At 35.0% G+C, this 23508-nt stretch overlaps 5 protein-coding genes and 1 non-coding gene across 6 annotated transcripts; 4 read left to right on the forward strand and 2 right to left on the reverse strand.

Moving 5' to 3' along the window:
• Nucleotides 1-238: 238 nt before the first annotated feature.
• Nucleotides 239-1957, forward strand: LOC106370542. Its single transcript, XM_048758747.1, has 4 exons — nucleotides 239-448; nucleotides 517-849; nucleotides 937-1290; nucleotides 1395-1957. Exons 1-4 carry the CDS (start codon nucleotides 239-241, stop codon nucleotides 1674-1676), a joined length of 1179 nt encoding a protein of 392 aa, XP_048614704.1. The 3' UTR covers nucleotides 1677-1957.
• Nucleotides 1958-2633: 676 nt separating this feature from the next.
• On the forward strand, nucleotides 2634-5429 carry LOC106411944. Its single transcript, XM_013852815.2, has 4 exons — nucleotides 2634-2662; nucleotides 2741-4349; nucleotides 4434-5059; nucleotides 5138-5429. Exons 1-4 carry the CDS (start codon nucleotides 2634-2636, stop codon nucleotides 5427-5429), a joined length of 2556 nt encoding a protein of 851 aa, XP_013708269.2.
• LOC106398103 lies at nucleotides 5179-6652 on the forward strand. The gene is made up of 2 exons (XM_048758748.1): nucleotides 5179-5610; nucleotides 5928-6652. The coding sequence occupies exons 1-2, from the start codon at nucleotides 5506-5508 to the stop codon at nucleotides 6540-6542; spliced, it is 720 nt and encodes a 239-aa protein (XP_048614705.1). The 5' UTR covers nucleotides 5179-5505; the 3' UTR covers nucleotides 6543-6652.
• A 611-nt stretch (nucleotides 6653-7263) lies between these two features.
• Nucleotides 7264-9629, reverse strand: LOC106411936. The gene is made up of 2 exons (XM_048757311.1): nucleotides 8004-9629; nucleotides 7264-7929 (listed from the first exon to the last, which is right to left on the reverse strand). Exons 1-2 carry the CDS (start codon nucleotides 9627-9629, stop codon nucleotides 7264-7266), a joined length of 2292 nt encoding a protein of 763 aa, XP_048613268.1.
• Nucleotides 8938-9044, forward strand: LOC125587998. Its single transcript, XR_007324394.1, has one exon. It is a non-coding gene; the product is annotated as a small nucleolar RNA R71 (small nucleolar RNA).
• A 1849-nt stretch (nucleotides 9630-11478) lies between the features above and the next one.
• Nucleotides 11479-13284, reverse strand: LOC111210719 (F-box/kelch-repeat protein At1g30090). The gene is made up of 2 exons (XM_022711223.2): nucleotides 13111-13284; nucleotides 11479-12911 (listed from the first exon to the last, which is right to left on the reverse strand). The coding sequence occupies exon 2, from the start codon at nucleotides 12835-12837 to the stop codon at nucleotides 11641-11643; it is 1197 nt and encodes a 398-aa protein (XP_022566944.1). The 5' UTR covers nucleotides 12838-12911; nucleotides 13111-13284; the 3' UTR covers nucleotides 11479-11640.
• Nucleotides 13285-23508: the final 10224 nt, after the last annotated feature.

The raw sequence follows: 23508 nt of genomic DNA on the forward strand, positions 1-23508 counted from the left end.
GATATGTTTGTTTTCATATAGAAAAAAAAGAGTAAAGACCCAAGTAAGGTGAGTAGATCCAAGGTTTGGATTGCGGGACACACTCATGCTGATGGCAGACCTGTGAAGCCCCAGTTTGCTGAGACTATTGTAAGCATTATGGAAGTTGTATATTGTGTATAGTTAATAGACTATGGCAATGAATGATTTTGTGTTTAAATGATTGTATCAGGAACAAATACAGTCACTTGACAGTCAGATGGACTCCACATCAGCTGCTGATAACATAAGGGAAGATGCTGTGAGCAAGGTTTTGGGAAAAGACAAACCTGGACGAGTAAGGGGCTTTGGTAGAGGGATTACAGCTAATAAGCTAGCATATCTGCAATTTAGAGACGCTAAGATTGCAGAAATGAAAAGTGAGATTGAAGAGTTAAAGGGGATGGTGCGAGAATTAGCTGAGAAGAAGGTAATCCTTTTCATTACCTTTGGTCAATTAGTTTTAAGACATTTACGATTTCCGTTGCCTTTTCTCAGAAAAGTAATGTTGATGCTGAAACATCTGAGAGTAGTGGTGGATTCAAAGAAGGAGTCAGAGTACAAATACTGGATTGGATTGAATCAGAGGATGTTGTTGTTGGTGAAGGAGAATTCTGCTCTGCTGAACCGAAGTACAAAATTGGTCGTATACCAATTGGTCCTAATGCAGTGGCTATCGTAGTTAAGTATGCACTAAGCGCATCAGCTTCACTCTGGAGGCCTACTACGGATGTGTTAACTCTTGATGAAGCTGTGGGATACAAGATATCTTGGCCAATGGATAAAGTGATTTTGGATAAGGATCCAAACTGTTCTGAAGATTTATCTATGGTAAATTTTCAAATCTTGTTTTCTTCTTACAACAATTGAGTCATCTCTAATCATTACTAAAATTTCTAATTTCAAATCTTGTTTTAGCAAAGCAAGGAAGGTGAATATCGAAGATGCAAGATATATGATTGGACCAATGATGAGGACGAGGTCATTGCTGAAGGTCTCGTGTGCTCTTCAAAATCCAAAGACATGGTTAACAACATACCTCTGGGTCCCAATGCTGTTAGTGTCGAAGTAGTGAAGGTGTTCAATGATCAAGCATATTTGTGGAGGCCAACCGCTGATATGTTCTTGATTGGTGATGCACTTAGCGAGAAAATAGCATGGCCAGTCCTAAAGGTTGAAGTCATGCCTACACCCGCTACAGAAGTAACACCAACTAAATGTGCAGGGAAGAAAATAGCATCACCTTCGAAGCCAGCCAAGAAAAAAGCAGTGGTATGTAATTGACATGAAGTTAAATTTTTTTATTTGCCTGATGATTGATGTTGCGTCCTTGATTGATGTTGGAACTTGCTTCTGTCATCTTGTTTGAGTTGTAGAGTCCAGGCAGCACTAGTTCGACCAGAAGTCCGAAGCAGAAGTGCACTCTCTTGGATTGCAACAACTCTGGACGTAAGGTAGCTGAAGGAAGGGTAGCTTCAACGGATCCGAATGAGTTGTGCCACTTTGTACCCCTAGGTCCAAATGCAAGCAAGGTGTGGATTGATGTGGCTAAGATCGGTGATGCAAAAGTCTGGAGGCCAAATTCAGAGATTGAATACATATCTGATGCAATGGGTTCGGTTGTGGCATGGCCAAATGACAAAATCAAGTTTGTCTAAAATTGTCGTCTGAAACATTTTTCAAGTTGGTTCTCATCGGCTATGTATTTCTAGTGTGTGATCGAATGTTTAGGTACTTTTTTACTCGGTTGAAATCATGTATGATATTATGTAACAGTTAGCAGACAAAAAAAACAAAAATTATGTGTTATATTATGATATAAGGTTATGTGTGAAAATGTTTAGCTTGTTAACCCCTATACCCTTAAGTGCATAATTTTACATTAAACCATAAGCTTTAAAAATTAAATCCACAGACGGGAAGACCAAAAATTAAAATCCTATACCCTAAGTGAAATCCCTAAACCCTAAAGTACAAACCTATACCCTATACCCTAATTGTACTTGATTTCACAATTTTGTTCATTCTTAAAAGGATATTGTAATCTTAATTTCACAAAACTGATTAGTTATAAATTTTATAAACACTCATTTGTTCAAACCCTATACCCTAAAGCCTTTGTACATACAAATAAGTAGTAGTGTTTATGAACATATGAGCTAGATTGATCAATCTTATAAAAGCTCACATAAAAAATTTATATTCATACAATTTTTTTTTTGTAAAATTGGAAAACTGAATATTTGATTTTTAAGATTTAATTTAATTTTTTTTTGCTTCAAAATCATATTTATATATTAATTTCCAGATTTCAAACGAAATTAATACCTTGAGCCAATAAGGAGTAACCTCCAAGATTGCAGACGTGGCAAACCATATGCCGATGGATGTGTCTTCCCAACTTCAATCTTAGCCATTCTTTTTATTTTTTGAGCCAATGAGGAGCAACTACTAAGATTGCACTCGGAAAATTTCAGAACACAACATCTCTCTTTCTGTCGAAACTCCTTTCTGTCTCGCGATCTAAAATCGAAAAAAACCTAAAGAAAGCACATGTATCTCTCGAGCTAAAATCAAACCAGCTGTTCCTGTATTCGCCGATTGAAAGTAAGCAAATGGATAAGTCGTGGATTTGGCTTCCAAGGTATAACCTAAAATCCCTCGATCTCATTTCTACTCGCCGATTGAAATAAAGCTAACTTCTTTTGTCTGATTCTTGTAGGAATAGCCACGAGTATTCAGAAGGAGCAACTAATTTTGTGAATTCGTCCGCAAAAAGATTGGGAAGTCTGTCTGAAATGCTATGCCCTTGTAGAGACTGCCGCAATCTGAGCCATCAGTCACTGGATAAAATTGTGGAGCATTTGGTGATTAGGGGTATGGATAAGAAGTATAAGAGTTCTCGTTGGAGTATTCATGGAGAAAAAAGAGATTCTGCAGAAGACAGTGTTCTTCAATATGAAACAGAGGCGTTTGATTTGTTTAAGACAACATTCTCCATGGACGAAGGTGGTCCAAACCCGACAACTGACAACGAAGACGATGAAGCACCAGAGGAAATTGAGTTTAAGAAAAAGCTCAGAGACGCTCAAACGCCATTATACTCGGATTGTCTCAAGCACACAAAGGTTTCAGCTATCATGGGACTTTACAGATTCAAGGTTAAAAGTGGTGTGTCGGAGAACTACTTTGATCAGCTGTTGGTTTTACTTGAGGATTTGCTACCTGAAGACAATGTTCTTCCCAAGAGTTTAGCTGCAATCAAGAAATTTCTGAAGATCTTTGGGTTCGGCTACGACAGTATTCATGCTTGCAAGAATGATTGCATATTGTATAGGAAGGAGTATGAGAACCTAGAAAGCTGTCCAAGATGCAAAGTTTCAAGATGGGAAATGGATAAGCACAGTAATGAGTTAAAGGTGGGGATTCCGGCAAAGGTCCTTAGATATTTTCCAATCAAGGACAGGTTTAGGAGGATGTTTAGATCACAAAGGATGGCTGAAGATCTGCGTTGGCACTATACCAATGCCACTGAAGATGGTACAATGCGGCACCCTGTTGATTCTATCTCTTGGGCACAAGTGAATGCTAAATGGCCAGACTTTGCTGCTGATCCACGGAATCTTCGACTTGGGATTTCTACAGATGGGATGAACCCTTTCTCCATGCAAAGCACCAATCACAGCACATGGCCAGTGTTGTTAGTGAACTATAACACGCCTCCAACCATGTGTATGAAGGCTGAGAATATAATGCTGACTTTGTTGATCCCTGGTCCTACTGCTCCTGGTAACAACATTGATGTTTACCTAGCACCACTGATAGACGATCTAAAGGATTTGTGGGCTGAGGGTATTGAAGTGTATGACTCATTTGCGAAGGAGAACTTTAATCTCAGAGCCTTGCTGCTTTGGAGTATCAGTGACTATCCAGCCTTAGGAACACTGTCTGGATGTAAAGTAAAGGGGAAACAAGCCTGCAATGTATGTGGAAAGGATACACCTGCAAGGTGGCTTAAGTTTAGCCGCAAGTTTGTCTACATGAGTAACAGAAGGAGACTACCGCCTGGCCATCGTTACAGATATAAAAAAGCTTGGTTTGACAACACTGTGGAGGAAGGGAATGCTAATAGGATACAAACAGGCGCTGAGATATATGAGACACTACAAGCTTTTACGAATGATTTTGGTAGACCTCTAGAGAAGGAAAAAAAAAGGAAAAGACTAGAGTTGGAAGATGATGAGAGGTTACAAGAAGAAGAGTGTGAAGAATCAAATGAACTATGGCGGTGGAAGAAGAGATCAATATTCTTTGATCTACCTTACTGGAAGGTAAACTATAGTAACTGACCTATATTATCTGATTACTGGAAGAAGAGATCAATATGTCTAACAGTTTCTTGTTTAATGTGTTAGGAGTTGCCTGTTCGTCACAATATTGATGTTATGCACGTAGAAAAGAATGTGTCCGATGCTATATTGTCTCTGTTGATGCAAAGTGCGAAGTCAAAAGATGGGTTGAAAGCAAGAAAAGACTTAGAAGATATTGGAATCAGAAAGCACTTGCACACAGAGGTGAGGGGAAAGAAAACATACTTACCTCCTGCTGCCTACTGGTTATCGAAGAGAGAGAAGACCATTTTCTGCCAAAGGTTAGCTAAGTTTAGAGGCCCTGATGGTTATTGTGGTAATATTGCGAATAGTGTTTCAGTTAACCCTCCAAATATTGGTAGTTTAAAGTCGCATGATCATCATGTCTTAGTACAGAACTTGTTACCAGCTGCATTAAGAGGGTTGTTACATAGGGGTCCTAGGATAGCCATAAATAGATTATGCAGTTACTTCAACAGGTTGTGTCAGCGCATCATTGACCCAGAGAAACTTATATCCATGGAGACAGAGTTTGTGGAGACAATGTGTCAGCTGGAGCGCTTCTTCCCTCCAGCCCTTTTTGATATCATGTTTCACCTTCCACTACATTTATCAAGAGAGGCACGGTTGGGAGGACCAGTTCACTTCCGATGGATGTATCCCTTCGAAAGGTTTGATCAACATCTCTCTTCAATATATCCACTTCCCACAATGATGTTTGACTAATATTCATATTTCCTGAGTTATAGGTACATGAAAACACTAAAGGCTTTTGTTAAGAATTATGCAAGGCCAGAAGCATGTATGGCTGAGGCGTATTTAGCTGGAGAATGTGTTGCATTTTGTTTAGAGTTCCTTAAAGAATCAGTACCAGTTCAAGAAGCAGTTAATCGTAATGAAGATGTTGAGGCTGATAGAATGGTGGTTGAAGGCCGACCTCTGCAGAAGGGTATAGAGGTTACCCTGTCAGATAAAGATAGAGACATTGCACATCGATATGTGCTAATGAACATGGCATCTTTGGATCCCTTTCTTGAGTAAGTAATTCTCTATGTTTCTTCTACTTGTTTTACTCATAATTTCATTTTCATATACTGTTGTTTAATTTAAAATCAGGATGCATTTGGAAGAGTTGCAAGCTAAGGATGCTCGATTGGCTAAAAATGAAACTTTGTTATGGAAAAACCATACTGAACACTTTACAGAATGGCTTAAAAATAAGGTTACAAACTCCAAATTCTTTTCTTGATTATTATTGTAAATACTGGTTAGCTTGTTTGGTGATGACTGGTTAGCTTGTTTGGTGATGACTAGTTAGCTTGTATCATGATGCCTGGTTTGTATCTTGAAGAACATGTCCATATTTTAGCGAATTGATGTCTGAGTAGCTTATAGCTTGATGAAACTGTCTGGATTTTTAGTATTTTGATGACTGGTTAGCTTGTAGATTGATGATTGGTTTCGTGGTACATATTATCATGTTTTGATTATAATTTAAGTACCTCGGCTTGATGATAATCCTCTGATTTCCTGCGGCAGATTCATTTAGACTCAAAAGATAGTCATTCTAAGGAGATAAGGTGGTTGGCATTTGGACCAAGAAATGTTGCTTTAGCACATAAAGGATTCATCATCAATGGCCAACGGTTTCATACTGATGCGGTCAAGCTGAAGACACAAAACAGTGGAGTAACTTATGAAGCCTTTAGCATGTGTAGATCAAGTGCAAGAGATATGAGACAGGTCGCGGATATGATTACATACTATGGAGTGATAAAGGAGATTTTGGTCATCGACTATCACATGTTCAAAGTGCCACTCTTTAGATGCAACTGGGCAAACACAGCGAATGGTGTGAAGGAAGAAGATGGCTTCACTCTTGTTAACCTTCATATGAACCAAGCAGCCTATTTGAAAGATCCATTCATTCTACCTTCTCAAGCGAAACAGGTTTTCTACTCTAGGGAGGATGATGCTTCAAATTGGTATGTTGTTATGAGAGCACCACCTAGAGGTTATCATGAGTTGGAAACAGAAGAGGATTTAGGTGGTGCTCCTTTACCTGTCCAAGAAGTTGATGATATGGGTGATGATATGGATGATGATAGTGTATATGTTAGGGATGATTGTGAAGGTTTATTAGTGGTAGATTGATGATATGTTGTATGCTTGTGTGATGGTTTGTATGAATGTGATAATGTTGTGTTATGGGATTTGAATAATTATATTGATTTTTGGAATTTTAATAATTTATATTGTTTTTATTTCATATTTTCGAATTAATTATTTAAAAATCAATTCAATAATTATTATTAATTAATTTTGGGATAATTATAAAACTAATTAATAACACGAAACATTTGCTATCTTTGCTACTAGGAAAAATCAAATTATTTGGTTCTAATAACATTTATTAAACGTTATTATAAATACTAACAATTGCGAACAAAAAAGCGCTATTGTTATAAACTTAGTAATAGCACAGAGGAAAATCGCTATTAAAAGGGTTGGACTTTTTATAACGGGTGATGTCAGAGCGTCCAAGGAAACGCTATTAAACTAAAATGATAGCGCTTTTCGTCTGCTATTACTAACCACATTTCCTGTAGTGTTGAACTTCTTGTGGAAGCTCTATAAAGTTGTCTTCTCCACTTTTCTCCTTGTGGCAGTCTAGCATCCTCACATACCTTGCACTCTCCTCATCTTCTATCAATTGAGTCTCTCTATCAACTGTTATGGCATGTTGAAGAGAGTCCTCAATAGCTAATTCCTCCAAATACTCTTCAGTTAAAGTTTTCATCTCCTCAATGTAGAATGCTTGGCTTTGGGTAGTGGGCTTCTTCATCACCTGCTTGATGTTAAAATGCAAGATGTTCTATTTGCCAAGATGAAGATCAATCTTCTCTTCCTTAACATTCACAACAGCTCCTGTTGTAGTCAAGAAAGGTCTCCCTAATATCAAAGGATTTGTTGGTTCTTCATCCATCTCCAACACCACAAAATATGTAGGAATCTCACAATTTCCAACCATAACAGGGAGATCTTCTAGGATACCAATGAGAATCTTCACTGAGCGATCAGCTAGCACAAGAGAGAGTCTACACTTCTTGTATTGTGTAAACCCAAGCCTTTTAGCAATGGAGAGAGGCATAAGGCTCACACTTGCTCCCAAATCACATAGACACTTTTCAAAAGCCAATTGCCCAATGGCACAAGGTAGTGTGAAACTTTCTGGATCTTCAAGCTTCTTGGGGATGGTTAGCCGATGTATAATGGCGCTGCATTCATGGGTGAGAACTACCATCCCTTCCATCTCTTTCTTCTTCTTGGCTACAGCATCCTTGAGGAACTTGATGTACTGAGGCACTAGCATGAAGGCATCATTAATGGGCATAGTAATCTGAACTTCACTCATTTGCTTCTCAAACAAGGCCTTGTATTGCTCCAAAAGTTGTCTCTTGAATCTACCAGGAAAGGGAAGTTTTGCTTCATATGGAGGAAGAATGAATGGAGCTCCTTTTGATGAAGTAGCAGCTTCATTCTTTTTCACAACCTTCTTCTCTTCTCCAACTTTTCTTTTCCTTTAGCTTCAACTATCTTCTCCAAGATCTCTACATTGGTTTTCTCATCCACAATAACTACATCATCAACCACATTGATGACCACCTCCCCATCTTGATTCTCATTATCCCTAATGAGATCTCTAGGAGGCAACTGTTTACCACTCCTAAGGGTGATGGATTTCATTGTCTCCTTGGAGTTTTGCTCAGAGGTTCCGGGAAGTGATCCCATAGGGCGTTTTGAGTTACTACTCATTGAGGCAAACTGGTTCTCCAAAGCTTTGAAGTTGGAAGCAAGGTTTGAGAACTTGTTGTTGAGATCATTGTTGCTTCCATCAACTTTGGTGTGAAGGTTCTTCAGCTCATATCCAATGTGCTTCTCACTTCTAGTTTGGGATTCCAAGATCTGCTTCAACATTGCATTAGTGCTACTCTCTTGTGGAGCAGAAGTAGAAGATCCGGCTTGGCTTTGTGTAGACTGATTTCCTTTGGAGGGGAAACCTTGAGAGTAGTTTTGTCTAGCTTGGTAACCACCTTGTTGGTTGCTGTTGTAGAAGAGCTTTTGTTGGTAGTTGTTGTACTGAAAGTTAGGCTCCTTCTTGTACCATGTCCCATTAGCATTCACAAAGCACAACTCTTCTTGACCTTCTAGACCATCAACTTCATTAAGCACAGCAGTCCCTTCTTGTTTCTTCTCACCAACAAAGTTCACCTTTTCTTGTGTAGCTCTATCCAAGAGAAGCATATCCAGCTTGTCTTGTAAAGCTTTTAACTCTTTCTTGGTGTTTGTATCATCACCTCCACTGCCTATGTTGCTTCTATCAGGCTCATCACTGTAGACTGAATCATTCTTAGCCATATTCTCTAGAAGCTCCAAAGCATCTGCTTCAGTTCTCCCCAAGAACAAACCATTGCTAGCAGTATCAAGTTGGCTTCTAAACTTTGGCAAAGCACCTCTGTAGAAAGTACTAAGCAAACTCTCCATATTGAAGCCATGATGAGGACATTGAGAGATGTAGCTGATGAACCTTTCCCATGCTTCTCCAAAGCCTTCAAGAGTCTTTTGATGAAATCCAGAGATTTCATTCCTTAGCTTAGAAATTCTTGAAGTACAGAAGAACTTATTGAGTAAAGCATTCTTGCATTCATCCCATGTGGTGATTGAGTCTCTTGAAAAGCTCTTCTCCCATGTGTGAGCTTTGCCTCCCAAAGAGAATGGAAACAACCTGAGCTTGAATGCATCTTCAGAGACACCATTGATCTTTGTTGTTCCACACAGCTTATCAAAGTTATCCAAGTGGTCTAGTGGATCCTCCAAGGCAAGACCATGGTACTTGTCGCTCTGGATCATGTTTATCAAGCTTGACTTGATCTCGAAGTTGTTGTTTTCCACAGCTGGTGCTCTGATGCCAGCTCTATGCCCATGGATATTGGGCTCATCATGTGTGCCAATAGCTCTTGCTTGGCGCTGTGGGTGTTGTGGCCTAAGGTTGGCAGCTCCTTTGCCAATGCCCTCTCCATCTTGAGGCTGATTCTGATGTTGATCCATCATAAACCTCAATCTGTCTAGGTGAGCATGTTGCTCTTCTTCTCTTCTTCTCCTTTCAATCTCCCTTTCAAGTGCTCTAATGTCTTCAACTCTTGGAACTAGATCCGTTGGACCTCTGCTCCGCAAGTTCATGCACCTGAGATACAAAAGGGCTAGGAGAGAGTATCAACTAGATATAATAATAAGACTTAGTCTCAAGTAAGGACCAAATCTCAATGTCAAAAACAACTTAGAACCGGCAACTGCGCCAAATTTGAAATGGACTTTTCAGAGGTCCAATAATCAAATCATTATAGTAATTAAGATGTCAATCAATTTCAATTATTTTGATGCAAAGAGAATGCAGGTTCAAGCTTAATCTAAGTGCAATCAAGTGATAAGGTGATTCAATCAAGCTAACAAGGTTCTAACGCTACTAATTAGCAACTTTCAATCAAATAGATAAAGAAGGACACATGGGTATAGGAATTTGATGTCAAATGATTAAGATTCAATCTAAAATGACAAGGTTTCAATCAACACATTTCCCTAAGTCTAGATAACAATTCTAAGCAAGTTTTTTATCGAGATAAATGTTCATTTGCTCTCATTGATCAAACATCAAATATCTTTGGTTTGTGTCAGTCAAGCAATCATTAAGAACATATCATACAACTATCAAAACTCCCCTAACATCAAATGTCTTTGGTAGGGTAAGTTAAGAGCATGTTGAGTTGGCTCAGACATTTCATCGAACACCTTTCAGGCAATGAAATGTCTAGGTTTCTAATCTGAAATGGCCAACTCTAGATTAGCATTAAGATCACTCAATCAAGCAAGGAAACATATTAATATATTCTAAACATTCTAGATCATCACTTAATCATCCTAATCATCCTAACCCATGAATCCAAACATGACTACTCACTAATTGTCATGATAAACCCAAGAATCAATGATGATCTGGTGTTAATCATGATTAGTGATCGAGATAATCAAGCAAACACAAGATTTCAAGATGAAAAGATGTTAAAGTTTAAATCTTTTACCCAAAAGATTTTGTGTTTGGATAGAAAACAAGATAAGTCTCAATTTTGGGATAATACGGGTATTTATACAATTCCAAAAAAAACTAATGGTTTCCATTAAAAAGTCTAAAAAACCCTTAAAAATGTTTAAAATTGACTAAGGATAAGTCTCGACTCGGGTAGAAGTCGACGGCTACAACCCGCGCGACCCTAAGCCGCGTTGGAGCGTCGAGCGGCTGCAATTCATGCTCGCGGGTAGCTCGCCCCGCGTCACTTACCCCCCGTCAGACCGTCGATGATGCTGCTTCTTCATGCGCGCGGGTAACGGATCCCGCGTCGTTCTCCCCGCGTCAAGGCATCGTCTCGCTTCTCCAGCTCCGTGCACGCAGGTGAGTGATCCTGTGTGCCTTCAACCCGCGTTGGGGCTCTTCGTCGCCTCTTCTTGCTTTGGCTACGCGGGTAGGTGAGCTCGGGGTGCTTCAACCCGCGTCGTACTCGCCCGAACTCGAACCAACTTCATTTTCCATCTCCTCTTGGACCACAATGGTTCTAAACACCTCCGATCACTCCATAGGATACTTCAATACCTGATAAATACATATGAATGCAATATGGATCCTAAAGATGCTTAATTTCTAATCTATATGATCAATACGTACAAAATGGATGGTTAAAACAATGCAAATATGCAAGATATCACACCAAACCCAACGAATATGCAAATATGTAAACAATATGCACATACTTGTATTTTAATATAAGTAATCATGTGTTTTAATCGATAGATCCGAAGTTAATGACAACTTTTACCGGTAGATAAAAAATCAAATTCTAAATTAATAGATAAGATTATATTTCTACGAATTTTTATGTAAAATAAGGTTGAGACAAATTAGTTGTTTGCATATCAAATAGCGAATTAAATCTTAAAATGATGCTTATTTTGAAACTAAAACTGAGTTTAAAACTTTACATGTTCGAAACATAAGTATTATTTATCACTTATAACAGACACAGATTATACACGCTTATGGATATAATACAAGAGCCCAAACATAACCATGACACTGATACAATTTAACTTTTACAAACACATATATGGTTCACAAACCAAACAGATTCATCATCCACCTCCTTTAAGCAAAAAGAATCTGAGAATTGGACGGAGTTAAATCCCCATAACGCTCCGGCGACTCCACCACTTCCCACCTCACACCAAACTTACTCTCCGACCTCCAAATACTCCCAACCGCAAGATGAAGGTTCCGACCAACCACATACACTCTGTTCCCATAACAGTTAACCGCAAACGGTCTACAAATCTTCTCAGGCAACTCCGGTCCGTTAACCGTCTCCCATGAATCCGTAACCGAATCATAAACCTTCATCTTCATCCTCTCCAACTCCGACACTATAAACAACCGATCATAAATCACCACACTCGTCCCCGTCCATCCTTCTCGCAACCCCATAGCCATCGTCTCCCACTGATCCGTCCTCGGGTCGTAAACCTGACCTCTAGGGGATACAAAGAAGGGCCATAACCATCCTTCCGTCACCAAAAGCTTCCCGTTTAAAACCGCTGCGTCGTAAGACGCCATCTGTGTAACCATGTTGGAAACAGACCGCCACTTCCCATCCAAAGGGTTCAAAACCTCTGCAGTGTCGAGCTCGAACATATCCGCAGAGTTTCCTCCAGCTGCGTATATCTTCCCGTCTATCACACCACTACCAAAGAACGATCTAGCCGTTATCATCTTGTTAGTGACTGTCCAGTGGTTCCTTACCATGTCGTACTTCAACACCAAGTCAAGAGGACAATCAGAATCAGAAACCATTCCTCCGCAGACAAACATAGTGCCTTCCTTTGGCATTGAGACCGATCTAAACCCGTGAGGACACACTTTGTCTCTACAAGGCATCGCTGGGATCTCGTGCCAAGTGAGGTTCCTCAAATCCAAAACCTTCCACTGGATCTTCCCTGTGCATCTACTAAACCCGACAACGAACAGCCACGGTTCTTTAAAACCGAACTCCTTGCGCCTAGCGAAGAAGGTCTCTTTAGCACAGAACAAGAAGTGCCATCTCTTGCAGACGGATCTACTCGAGACGTGGCTTTCGACGGGAACCCGCAAGAGACAGTTAAGAGCGACATCATCTGGTAAACCGGGAATCAACGGTTCTCCGGTAAGAGACAGTTCTTGTTCCGATGATCTATCGAACAATGGTGATTGAACCGAGGCAGCTACTCTGAATTTGGGAGACAGTGTCATCTGAGAATCGCCAAGCTTGTGCACAGCTGCTCTTTGGGATGAAACCCTAACCCTCTGCATCGTCTTCTTCTTCTTTCAAGAACACTCAAGATTTCAATTATCAGTGGGAAGTACTTTGGTTCTTCTTGTTCAACCTGAAAACGGAAAACCTTGACAATCAGAGCATCATCACTAACACTAAGACTCATTAAACTTTTCTGATTCCAGTAAAAGAACTGAAACAAGATCCAAATTCAAGATTCATTGAAGTAAACCCTAGCAGAGAAGGGGCTAAATAGGTGAAGAAACAGAGCTTATCGAGAGTTTAAAGAAAAGCGAAGATCATATCCTTACAGAACAAGAGGGCGATAGATACGGTTTGTTGTGTTGCTTCGTCGCGAATCTTTAAGCTCTTTTTGGTAATCGGGAAGAAGACGTAGTTATTACTTTTGGGAAAATAATAGTACGACTGCAAAAGTATCTCTGTCTATTTTATTGAAGTAACTGCCGCAAATCTTTCGTGTAGAATATGTATATGTCCTAATCACACTTCTTTTTTCTTTTTAACGTCTGAACAGATTTTATTGATATACCGAACTGAAAATAGAGTTGTAGAATCGTATACAAAGCAACGAAATACAATTTATTACATAAACAGAAATATGCGACATATGCTGAAGACAAATCATTTGTAGAAGTGAAGGTTGACGTTGTTTTCTTTTGCAGTAAGCCTTACACGCTAACAGAGCATGTGATCTGTTATTTTCCTTCTCGAGAATTCGTCTCACTCTGATATGATAGGTATGCCATATTGACATTTTTTTCTTTTTCCATATCATACAGTAAACCCATTGTATTCGGGACATGCTTTGAAGAATGACACGGTACCAATTCGTCCGTATCCGTGTTCTTGATAATAATTTAGACTCTATAGTACTCTCCTTTTGACTCCGGTATGTTAACCTATTAGTCTTCTGTGTGTTCCATCCACCCTTAGACGATGGAGCTTTATTGTTGCCATCCCAAACAGGATATATGTTGAACCAAGCCGAAACTACTCCGAACAAGACAAGATAACATCTGACCAGAATCGAGTAGAAGCCGTCATTCTCAGTGATACACCACCGCCAAACTTCTAAAGGATAATAATCAGTGAACGAAGGTAACTGTAACACACTTAGATTTCTCACTGTAATCATAGTTTCCTCATGTCCATATTGTCTTCTCATAGAAGGGACCCTAACAGATTTTGCCGACAATAGATGAAAGATTGAAGCGTTGTTATAGTCTCCAGGCCAAGGTGGCTTCAAAAATGATTGCGCCTCTCCAGTAATGACCGGAGGAAGATAAACATCGTGCACCAAGTGCTCGGATAAGGGCCTGGTAAAACCATGGAATTTTGCCGGAAACATTCCGGCGAATCTAATAAAATTTGCCGGAAGATGATGCTCCGAAGTGGAGAAAATCAGTTCTTCGAATCAACGAGATCTCTCTAGCAAACTCCCCCATGATTCCATATAAGAACAAAGGATAATCAAACCAATGACACTGAACGGCTCAATGAATGGTGGTTGGAGTAATTGAAGAGAACAACATCGACAAGTGGATGGATACAGATTCCGTTTGAAGATGAACTCAAACGTAATTGGAAAAATCATGCAAATCATATAATTACTGTGGAAACAAAAATCAGAAAGGCATGAAAGAACCGGCGGCCGAAACCGCCGGTGGTGCTCGGGAATTGAAGAGATGTGTTTTGAAAATTCGCTTTGTAAATCGCCCTCAGAGAGATTTTTTCGGTCTTTTATCAGTATTTAGGACTTCATTTTGTTTTAATGACACTTCTTTTTATTAGTTGCTATGTTATCTTATGTTTTCTTTTAACATGTTATCTTATGTTTTCTAGTAAATAATGGCAAAACTGGTCGAGGAAACGGGCTTTATAATGGGCCTGTGTAAAATCATTTGTCTACATTTGACAAAGTAATTTTGTGAGTTTCTAAACCAAAACTCTCACAATTTGTTTCTGGTAAGTGTATTCAATTATGTATTTGAGATGATTTTAACTGATTCGGTTTTCAATGAATTATTGATGGTTTTAGGTGAAGTAGGAAAGTTACACTGTTTTAATCACTCTATAAACCTATAAGATTTAGATTTTTATTTTTGTAACTAAAAATTCTTACAAAATACTCTAAAAGGATATATTCAATTGAGAATTGTAGTTGATTTGTATTAAAATAAAAAATCACATGTTATTCAAACATTAATTTTCAAAAACTATTTAAAGTTCATTGTTATTAAATTTGTCATTGATAATATTCTGCTATCTACTGTTATTGGAATTTTTTTTTTGACATCATATCAGAAAAGATTTAAGTTGTAAGTTTTAGAAACAATTTGGTGATTTTTTGAATGGTTTAGTGGAGTTCATTAGTTACAAAAAAAAAACAAATACTACCATTTTAGATTAGATTCTAGAGTAATGTAATTAAAAGCATATTAAATTATCCAATTTACTTCAGCGTCGGGAGATCCATACATCTTTAGAGATAGTTTTCAGCTGCTCTCAAAATCCATTGATTGGATTCTTCAACGACGATTTTGACTTCTTTGTGTTCTTTCGAATGCGGGCTTCAGGACTACAAGTGAAGATTTTCTACGGGTTTCTTCTCTCCTTAGCCACCTCTGTCTTTTGTTATGTTTTAGCTTTGTTGTTTTATCAGCTTATCATCGAGTATCTCTCTGATTGTACCGTTTTAGCCCGTCGGGAGTTTAATTTAATATAAACATTGTTTATTCAAAAAAACATTATCCAATTTACTTATCTATACTATTAAAACACATCTATTTTATTAATTTAAAGTCCTATTTTTTATCTACTTGAAAAGTTATCATTTAAGTTTGAACCTATTCACATCTTATTAAAAATAACATCCCATATAATTCGGTTATACAATATATATATATCTTATATAGGTATTATCTATCTTATTAATTCAGACTCTTGATTTTATCTACTAATAAAAAATATCTTTTAAATTTAAAAATGGTCCAATTACTCATTATAATAATATGGCCCTGTTATCTATTAGTTTAGCCAAAGATTACATTTATGTTTCTTTATATCATAATATAACAATTAAACCATCATCTAAACATCTTTATAATTATTTATCAGGCTTTGTTAGAACATAAAAATATGGTTTACCAAAACATAGATGACACAGTTATACTTATGCCAAACATGAAGTATGAAATACATTCAGTCGTTCATATATGAAAAAATATGGTATCTTTTATATAATTGCCATATGAGTGGGTTCAAATTTTCATACTTATATATATATATATATATATAGATATATATATATATTATTATGTATTTAATGTATTCATATATGTCATAAGATTATATTATTTTTTGCATTTTTGGATCAGTCATGTTTTTGCAATTTTAAATTTCAAAGATTACAAAATCTTCATATTATAACTAATGTTAAGGGAACAAATTTGAGAATATCCATTATTTATTCCTAACTAACCTGCGATACTATATCCAAAAAATATTTTATATTTCTAAAATCCATAATTTGAGTGAATCGGTTAATATATAAGAGGAATAAATCTTATAATATAAAGCAAACAAAATAAACCTTATAAATCCAAACTAAAACTTATAAATCTTATACATTATGATTTATTAATTGTAATAATAATATAGTATGTACAAAAAAATAAATGTTATATATTAATTTTTAACTATATAAATTATTAATACTATTATCCCTACGCAATATATAATATTAAAATTATAACATAGTTAATCAATTATAAGAAATTTAAAACCATTTCCCATATTATTTACTCGAAACAATTTAATTGTTTTTGTCATCAATTAAAACACGATTACAAATAATTTTTAAGAAAATAAAAATAAAAAACCAATGTAACCAAACATATTATCTAATAAGTTGATAAAACATTAATTATATTTTAATTCTTTTGTAATTAAGAAATGTAATCCGTGTTTTAACGCAGGTGTTTGAGGTACCCTTGATATGGTTTAATATTTACAGCAATGCTACTATATTTGAATTTAAAAAAAATATATGGAAATTATTTGTACCTATCCAACGATTCTTAACTATTTTCCTAAAATAAATAATAAATATATATATACATACTATTAAAATACAAGACTTTTTTTGAGGTCCCCTTGGTATGTTTTAATATTTACAGCAATGCCACTATATTTAAATTTAAAAAACATTTATGGAAATTATTTGTAATTATCCAACGATTCTTAACTATTTTCCTAAAATATATATACATATATATATTATCTGTACTATTAAAATACAAGATCTTAATTGAAGCCCCCTTGATATATTTTAATATTTACAGAAATACCACTATATTTAAATTTAAAAAAACAATTATGAAAATTATTTATACCAATCCAACGATTCTTAACTATTTTTCTAAAATGAATATATATAACAACTTAATAACATCATCGATCTTCACTCAAGATTAAATTTATATGACTATTTCCTATGATATCATGGATAATGGTATAAATTATTATTATATATATTAGATGTTGTTGATTACTTTTGATGATATCACAAATAAAACTGAAATGAAATGACTATAAACACAGAAATACTCTTCAATAACATATCTATATATATTACTAAAATTTAAAACAGAAACAAAAAAACTGAATCCAACTTGATTTTAGGTAGAATATTTTTTTAGAAAAAAAACTATATTCTTTTTTTCTGAGCAACAGAAAAACTATATATATATATTTGAGTAACAGAAAAAAACTATATTTTATATATTTTATACTAACAAATATCCATATATTTTAAGAGTGTGGGCCCCATAGGTAAATATTTATGATTTTAAAAGTTAAAAGACAATTTATTTAAATTAGCAAGTATAATTAATTATATTTATCAACTTGAAGCCAATGTCTAATATATAAACGATCAGAACCTACAAATTTTATATATAGTTGTTGCGAAGTTATCATTTAATGTAAGAGTTTTTATGTAATTTATTTTCACTATTAAAATCAACTTCAGCATAGATAGGTTTATAAAACATAAGAAAAAACATAAGAAGTTTTACAATGTAAGGTAACGATTCTCCTGATTTCCCTATAGAACCGAATCACTCAAAAATTTAAAAATATTTTAATTTATCTGATTTTTATTCAAAACAATTCCAAAAATGTGATTTTTAATCGATTTATTCGAAATTATCTGAAAACATGAACCCAAATAGAGCCGAATTAAATTCAAAAATTTATTGGGTTGCTAACATTATTATCCATATCAAACCGAAAACAAAAATAATCAACCGGAACCAAACCCAAATTCATAAATAATTGAATGTTTTCTATATCCCTTGAACCAAAAAACGAAAACCACAACCGAAAAAAAACTGAACGCTCATGCCTAAATATATTATTGAAAAAACTGAAGGGTTAATAATTTTGTGAAAAAAGTTAGCTCACGCTTTCAAAGCGCAGGTCAAAATCTAGTAATCATTTAAAACTCATAAAAAAATCAAATTTTTGCAAGTCTTCAAATTTTAGATTCAGTATACCCCTCTAATATCACTAGAAATATCTTCAAATTCAGTAATTACATTTTTAATAACAATGGATTTTATCGCAAGTATAATAACACTATATTTTAAAGGAGTTCTTAATATTTATGTTCAAATAATAAACGATTTATGATTTTGATACAAATCACTTCAAATTTTACCTTGAATATCTCTCCCTTTAATGATTAGATAAGTTATCTTTGGTCAAAAGATAATCCCATAGTCCAACTCTAAATTTTAGATTTACAACTCAATGAATAGAGAACCCATATCAGTGGTCAGATACGAATGAAGTATTTTCAGAGTACACTGAAAATAATAAGAAACTAAGTGGTAACCCGCGCCTTACGCGGAGTGAATAGACTAAAATAAATTATAATTTTTAATATATCAAAACTGCCCATTATGAAACTTGTAAAATTATTATGATATACAAATCAATGCAAAACAAACAATTTGGACTTCCTAAAAACCCCTAATTGATCGTCTAATTATTTAAATATTTGGAAAGTATACAGCTTCGGATATTTGATCATAAACATTTCAAATCTTTGGTTACTCTCATATATCCATTTTAAATCATGCTCATAAAAACATACAATATTATGCGAAAGTCACATTTATGAAGATTTCTTAATATCAAAACAATCTGCGAATATAGTTATCCAATTTATGGAAAGAAAACATTCGACTTCCCATGACAAAATAACACTAAACTAATGGAATATCAGTGTATTCCAATAGAAAAATATATCTTAATCAAGACATGAATGGTGTTATTTCCGATTCATTCGCAAATTTAAAAATTTCATCTCTAATTATTTGTCTATTAACATTTATGAAGATTTCAAAATTATAAAGTCCTGGTGCTTAATTTAAGGGATTGAATTTACTATGTCCTTATTTGTTTTGAATTTTCTGAACTATCAGTCAAAGTTTCTTTTACAATAAATTTTTAACTGAAAAATTGTATAAACGATAATTTAGAAAAGAGCATGTTAAAAATTACCAACGTATAATGTCCTATTGGACCCATAAGACTTAATACTATGCATGATCAAAATAATATATGGTGATATGATTTCATGCGCATGCTAATCTTCTTTATATCATTCCAAATTTATTGGACCCATACGGAAACTACATTACTTACTTATGCACATAACACATACATATATCATTGGGAACATATAGCATAATATATAATACAAAATACAAATATTATGCTAACTTATAATAAATAATCACTTATATACAATAATACAGCATACACATCGAAAAATATTCGAGTTAGTTTGTGTTTAATAATTGAGACAGAGAACCGAAAATGGATATTTCAGATTAGTTAATGACCGAAATCGAAAGTACAATTCGAATATGCCATATATGCAACCGTCAACACACACTGGTTAGTTCGGGTTTGCAGGGGAAGGAACAAAGATGCATAAAATGAAACATATACTATAATCCTTTTCTAGTATTATTTGGCAATAGCATTACATGTAATTAGTGTGGGAACCAAAAATCGCACCGTCGATTTCCGTTTAAATAAGGAAAGTAGGAGAACCCTAATTTCCCAGAGGTCCCGGATATCTGCTAATACCACACGCCAAGCAATCAAAACACGAAACGAGAACAATAATAAAATAAGAGGTCGAAAAAGAGAGCAAGATAGTTCTTATTCCGAATCTGCGTTTGAGCGTTTACAACAAGGTAAGTGCCAGAGTTATGAGAGCTGTCGGCGAGATTCCTAGTTCTAAAACCCTAAGACGGCAAAAACCTAATTGAGTCGCAGCTCGAATAACAAAAACGGAAAATTGCCTAAAATCGCTCTAAGTGCTAAGTTTGCTGTGAAAAATCCTCTCCCATGCCTCTCGCCTAGGACCCTTTATATATTGGCTCCAAGGTCGGTTTACGCTTTTTCTCTTCTGCCCTTAAGCCGCCATAGCATAAAAATGGAGATATTCCATTTTGTCCGATCTTCGTAATTATCTTCAAAATTTCGTATTTATCCGTGGAAACTTGACATTTATCTTCCCTTGCGAACCAAGCGTAAACCGACATGCGGTTTACGGACTGTTGGTTAAGAAATTGTAAGTTGGGCCTCGAGTCATGTCTTAGGTCCTTTTGGGCCATCTTTCGACTCGAAACGTTTATTACGGCTTCTTTCGATAAAGAATGAACTTTCCGCGATTTTTACGGTAAAGTTTGATTGATTACTTAGAAATGGCGGGGAATGTGAGATGGGTTCGCTACGGTATTCGGGAGATAGCATCGAAGGGTAGACGAGAATGCATGGACTGATGTCGTATCGACGTTTCGGAAGAGCTCGGTTGCTACGTAGCGACCGAACTTTGGTTCGAGCTCGGTCGCTACGTAGCGACCGAGCTCCGGCTTGAGCTCGGTCGCTACGTAGCGACCGAGCAGAATGGGCGTTTGGTCGCTATGTAGCGACTGAGCTTTGGCTCGAACTCGGTCGCTACGTAGCGACCGAGCGGAGCACGTGTTTGCTCGCTGCGTAACGATCCTTCTCGAGCTCTTGTCCGATGATTCGCGTTTCTTCCAGGTTTTTCGTAAAGAAGAATCTATTTCGAAAAAGTATTTGTCGAAGAAGTTTTCTACGTTTTTCTTCTTCGGGGATTTGGACGTTAACTTCGTCGTAACCGTTTTTGACCCCAACAATTAGTCTTGACAAGAGAGGGATATTCAATAAATGAGGTAAGGTGGATTGTAGTGGTGACACCTAAGCAATGGAAATCTTGTTAACCACACATAGGTTAAGGTTTAATGTTAATAATGCAACTCAAATAATAATAAAGAAAGGGATAGACACTAGCTGCAGCATAGTAGATGGATATTTTGGTTTATAAAGTTTTGTTGAACGTGTGAAACCATTTTTTATTAATCTAGGGATATCACAGGTATTTGGAAGGTCCCAAAATAATCTTTAAGGGGAGGAGTAGCTCAGGGATAGACAGGGCCAGCTTAACATTTATTTGGACTCCTAGGCAAAAAAAAAAAAATTAAGCTTTTAATATTCATGTTTATTTAAAATTTAAATATATTTTAGAATATTTTATCATCAACATCCTTATAAAAATTTTAATAAAAAATTATATACATGTAAAATATTTTAGGGCCCCTTTTAAATTAAATATAATGAATATTTAAATTTTTCTATCTAAAAATGTGTATATATAAAAAAATCTTGGGTCCTTAACTATTAAGTTACAGGGAGACACGGATTTGGGTCCGGGGCGGTCACACCACTTGTCCCCCCATATCAGCCGGCCGTTCGGATAGATCTTCTCTCATGATATGCAAATGGATCCTAAGCAGGGGTTATGTCCGTATATATGTGTCGATAAACAATATGACTTAGTTTCGCGCAGCAGGTGTACTGAACTTAAAACGTGTTGGCGTTACAAACTCTTCCTCTTACCATCCAACCACAGGGTTCCAGACTGAACGAGCGAAACTTATTTCATAACTTTTTGCGTTAGTGGTGAAATGTGAGCTCGATAGATATATATCCCCTATATATTAATTGAGCATCATTTAAGAAGTTGTAACTTTAAGTTTGTACTAATTAAAATGAGACCTTAAATAAAAGCTACGGAGTTACCTAATATTATTAATATATATATGGCAATTAGTGGTTATGAATAATAAAGATTTGATAACAATTTTTTGCATCCATCCTCATTTTTGTTTAATTTTATATTATTAAAAGAAAGTAAACAATCACATTAAACATATAATAAAAAATAGATTTTTTTCTTATATGTTATATTTTGAATTTTGTAAAACGACTTTAAATTATAAAAAATGTTTAAAATCCCTTTGAAAATTTTGTGATCATTGGCTTAATTTTTTTGTTATAACAAGATACAAATGATCATACAATCATATTAATATAAATTTTAATTAATAGATATTTATATTAAATAATATATATATATATATATATATCGTTTAAATTAAACTATGTAACATTTAAAAATACATAAATATGTTATCTTTAAATTTTCATTGAAAAGAGTATTGAGGTTTTAATATTTTAATTTTGAAATTTGCATCGAAAAATACCACATCAATAAATTTGAGATTAATGGTTTAAATTTTTTATTAAGTCAAATATACAAATGTTAATTAAACCATCTGAGTAGTAAATCTCAATAACAAATATTTATATTACAATATACTATAATTTATGTCAATATATTTGAAATATAATTATATACCATATAAATAAATAAAATGATTATTTTGATTTATTTACCATAAATATATTGTAAATAAATAATATGTATTGTTTTTATTTATGTGATTACTATAATCTCCTATATGTTAATTGAGAAACAATTGATTACTATATCGAGTGTAAGATTTTATTAATTAATACTTTTCGAAAATTTTACAAGAGATCGATACAACTAAAATTTATTTAGAAGTTATAAAAATCACCTAGCAAGAACATGGATTGCACAACAAATTTTCTTTCCTAACCCTAAACCCATTTCTATTCGTCAGAACACCGGCAAAAAATATTTGAAAGTGTCGATTGACAATCTGAAATGGTAACGGTTTTTTAAGTGCGCCATTGTTTTTCTTAAATTGGCGTAAAACAATTTTTAATGATTAACTAAATGGGCCACAAACATAGTGAATTGTGTTTTGGTTTAAAATATTTTGCATACCCAAAATCAATATGAACCATAATCATTTTTGTTTTAAATTTTGTCACAATAAAAATATAAGGTTGGGCAAAAAATCTAAATCCAAAAAACCGAACCAAGGCCGATCCAAAGAATAGTACTGAACTTTAACCAAAATCGTTTAGATTTCCGAATGTGTTCGAAATTTTGGTATCTAGAGAACTTGAACCAAACACGATCCAAACTGTAATATTTTAGGTATCCGAATATATCCGAACAAGATTTATATACTTAAATATATTAATTATTTTTAAATTTAATATCTAAAAGAATATACAAATATATAAGAATTTTTTTATGTTGTCCAAAATACTTGGAAATATATACAAATAGTTATCAGTACATGTTTAAAATAACTAAACAATACTTATAATACCTAAAATGCTTAAAATATATGTTGATTTCTTAT

This window comes from Brassica napus, chromosome C5, assembly GCF_020379485.1.
Source record: "Brassica napus cultivar Da-Ae chromosome C5, Da-Ae, whole genome shotgun sequence".
In the NCBI taxonomy this organism is placed as follows: Eukaryota; Viridiplantae; Streptophyta; class Magnoliopsida; order Brassicales; family Brassicaceae; genus Brassica; species Brassica napus.

Coding starts and splice junctions, on each gene's coding strand:
- LOC106370542 (XM_048758747.1), top strand. CDS start 239: ATGGACTCCACATCAGCTGCTGATAACATAAGGGAAGATGCTGTGAGC. Junction 449..516: donor GAGAATTAGCTGAGAAGAAG/GTAATCCTTTTC, acceptor GCCTTTTCTCAG/AAAAGTAATGTTGATGCTGA. Junction 850..936: donor GTTCTGAAGATTTATCTATG/GTAAATTTTCAA, acceptor ATCTTGTTTTAG/CAAAGCAAGGAAGGTGAATA.
- LOC106411944 (XM_013852815.2), top strand. CDS start 2,634: ATGGATAAGTCGTGGATTTGGCTTCCAAG. Junction 2,663..2,740: donor TCGTGGATTTGGCTTCCAAG/GTATAACCTAAA, acceptor TGATTCTTGTAG/GAATAGCCACGAGTATTCAG. Junction 5,060..5,137: donor TGGATGTATCCCTTCGAAAG/GTTTGATCAACA, acceptor CCTGAGTTATAG/GTACATGAAAACACTAAAGG.
- LOC106398103 (XM_048758748.1), top strand. CDS start 5,506: ATGCATTTGGAAGAGTTGCAAGCTAAGGATGCTCGATTGGCTAAAAAT. Junction 5,611..5,927: donor CAGAATGGCTTAAAAATAAG/GTTACAAACTCC, acceptor TTCCTGCGGCAG/ATTCATTTAGACTCAAAAGA.
- LOC106411936 (XM_048757311.1), bottom strand. CDS start 9,629: ATGAACTTGCGGAGCAGAGGTCCAACGGATCTAGTTCCAAGAGTTGAA. Junction 7,930..8,003: donor TTGTGGATGAGAAAACCAAT/GTAGAGATCTTG, acceptor GTTGTGAAAAAG/AATGAAGCTGCTACTTCATC.
- LOC111210719 (XM_022711223.2), bottom strand. CDS start 12,837: ATGCAGAGGGTTAGGGTTTCATCCCAAAGAGCAGCTGTGCACAAGCTT.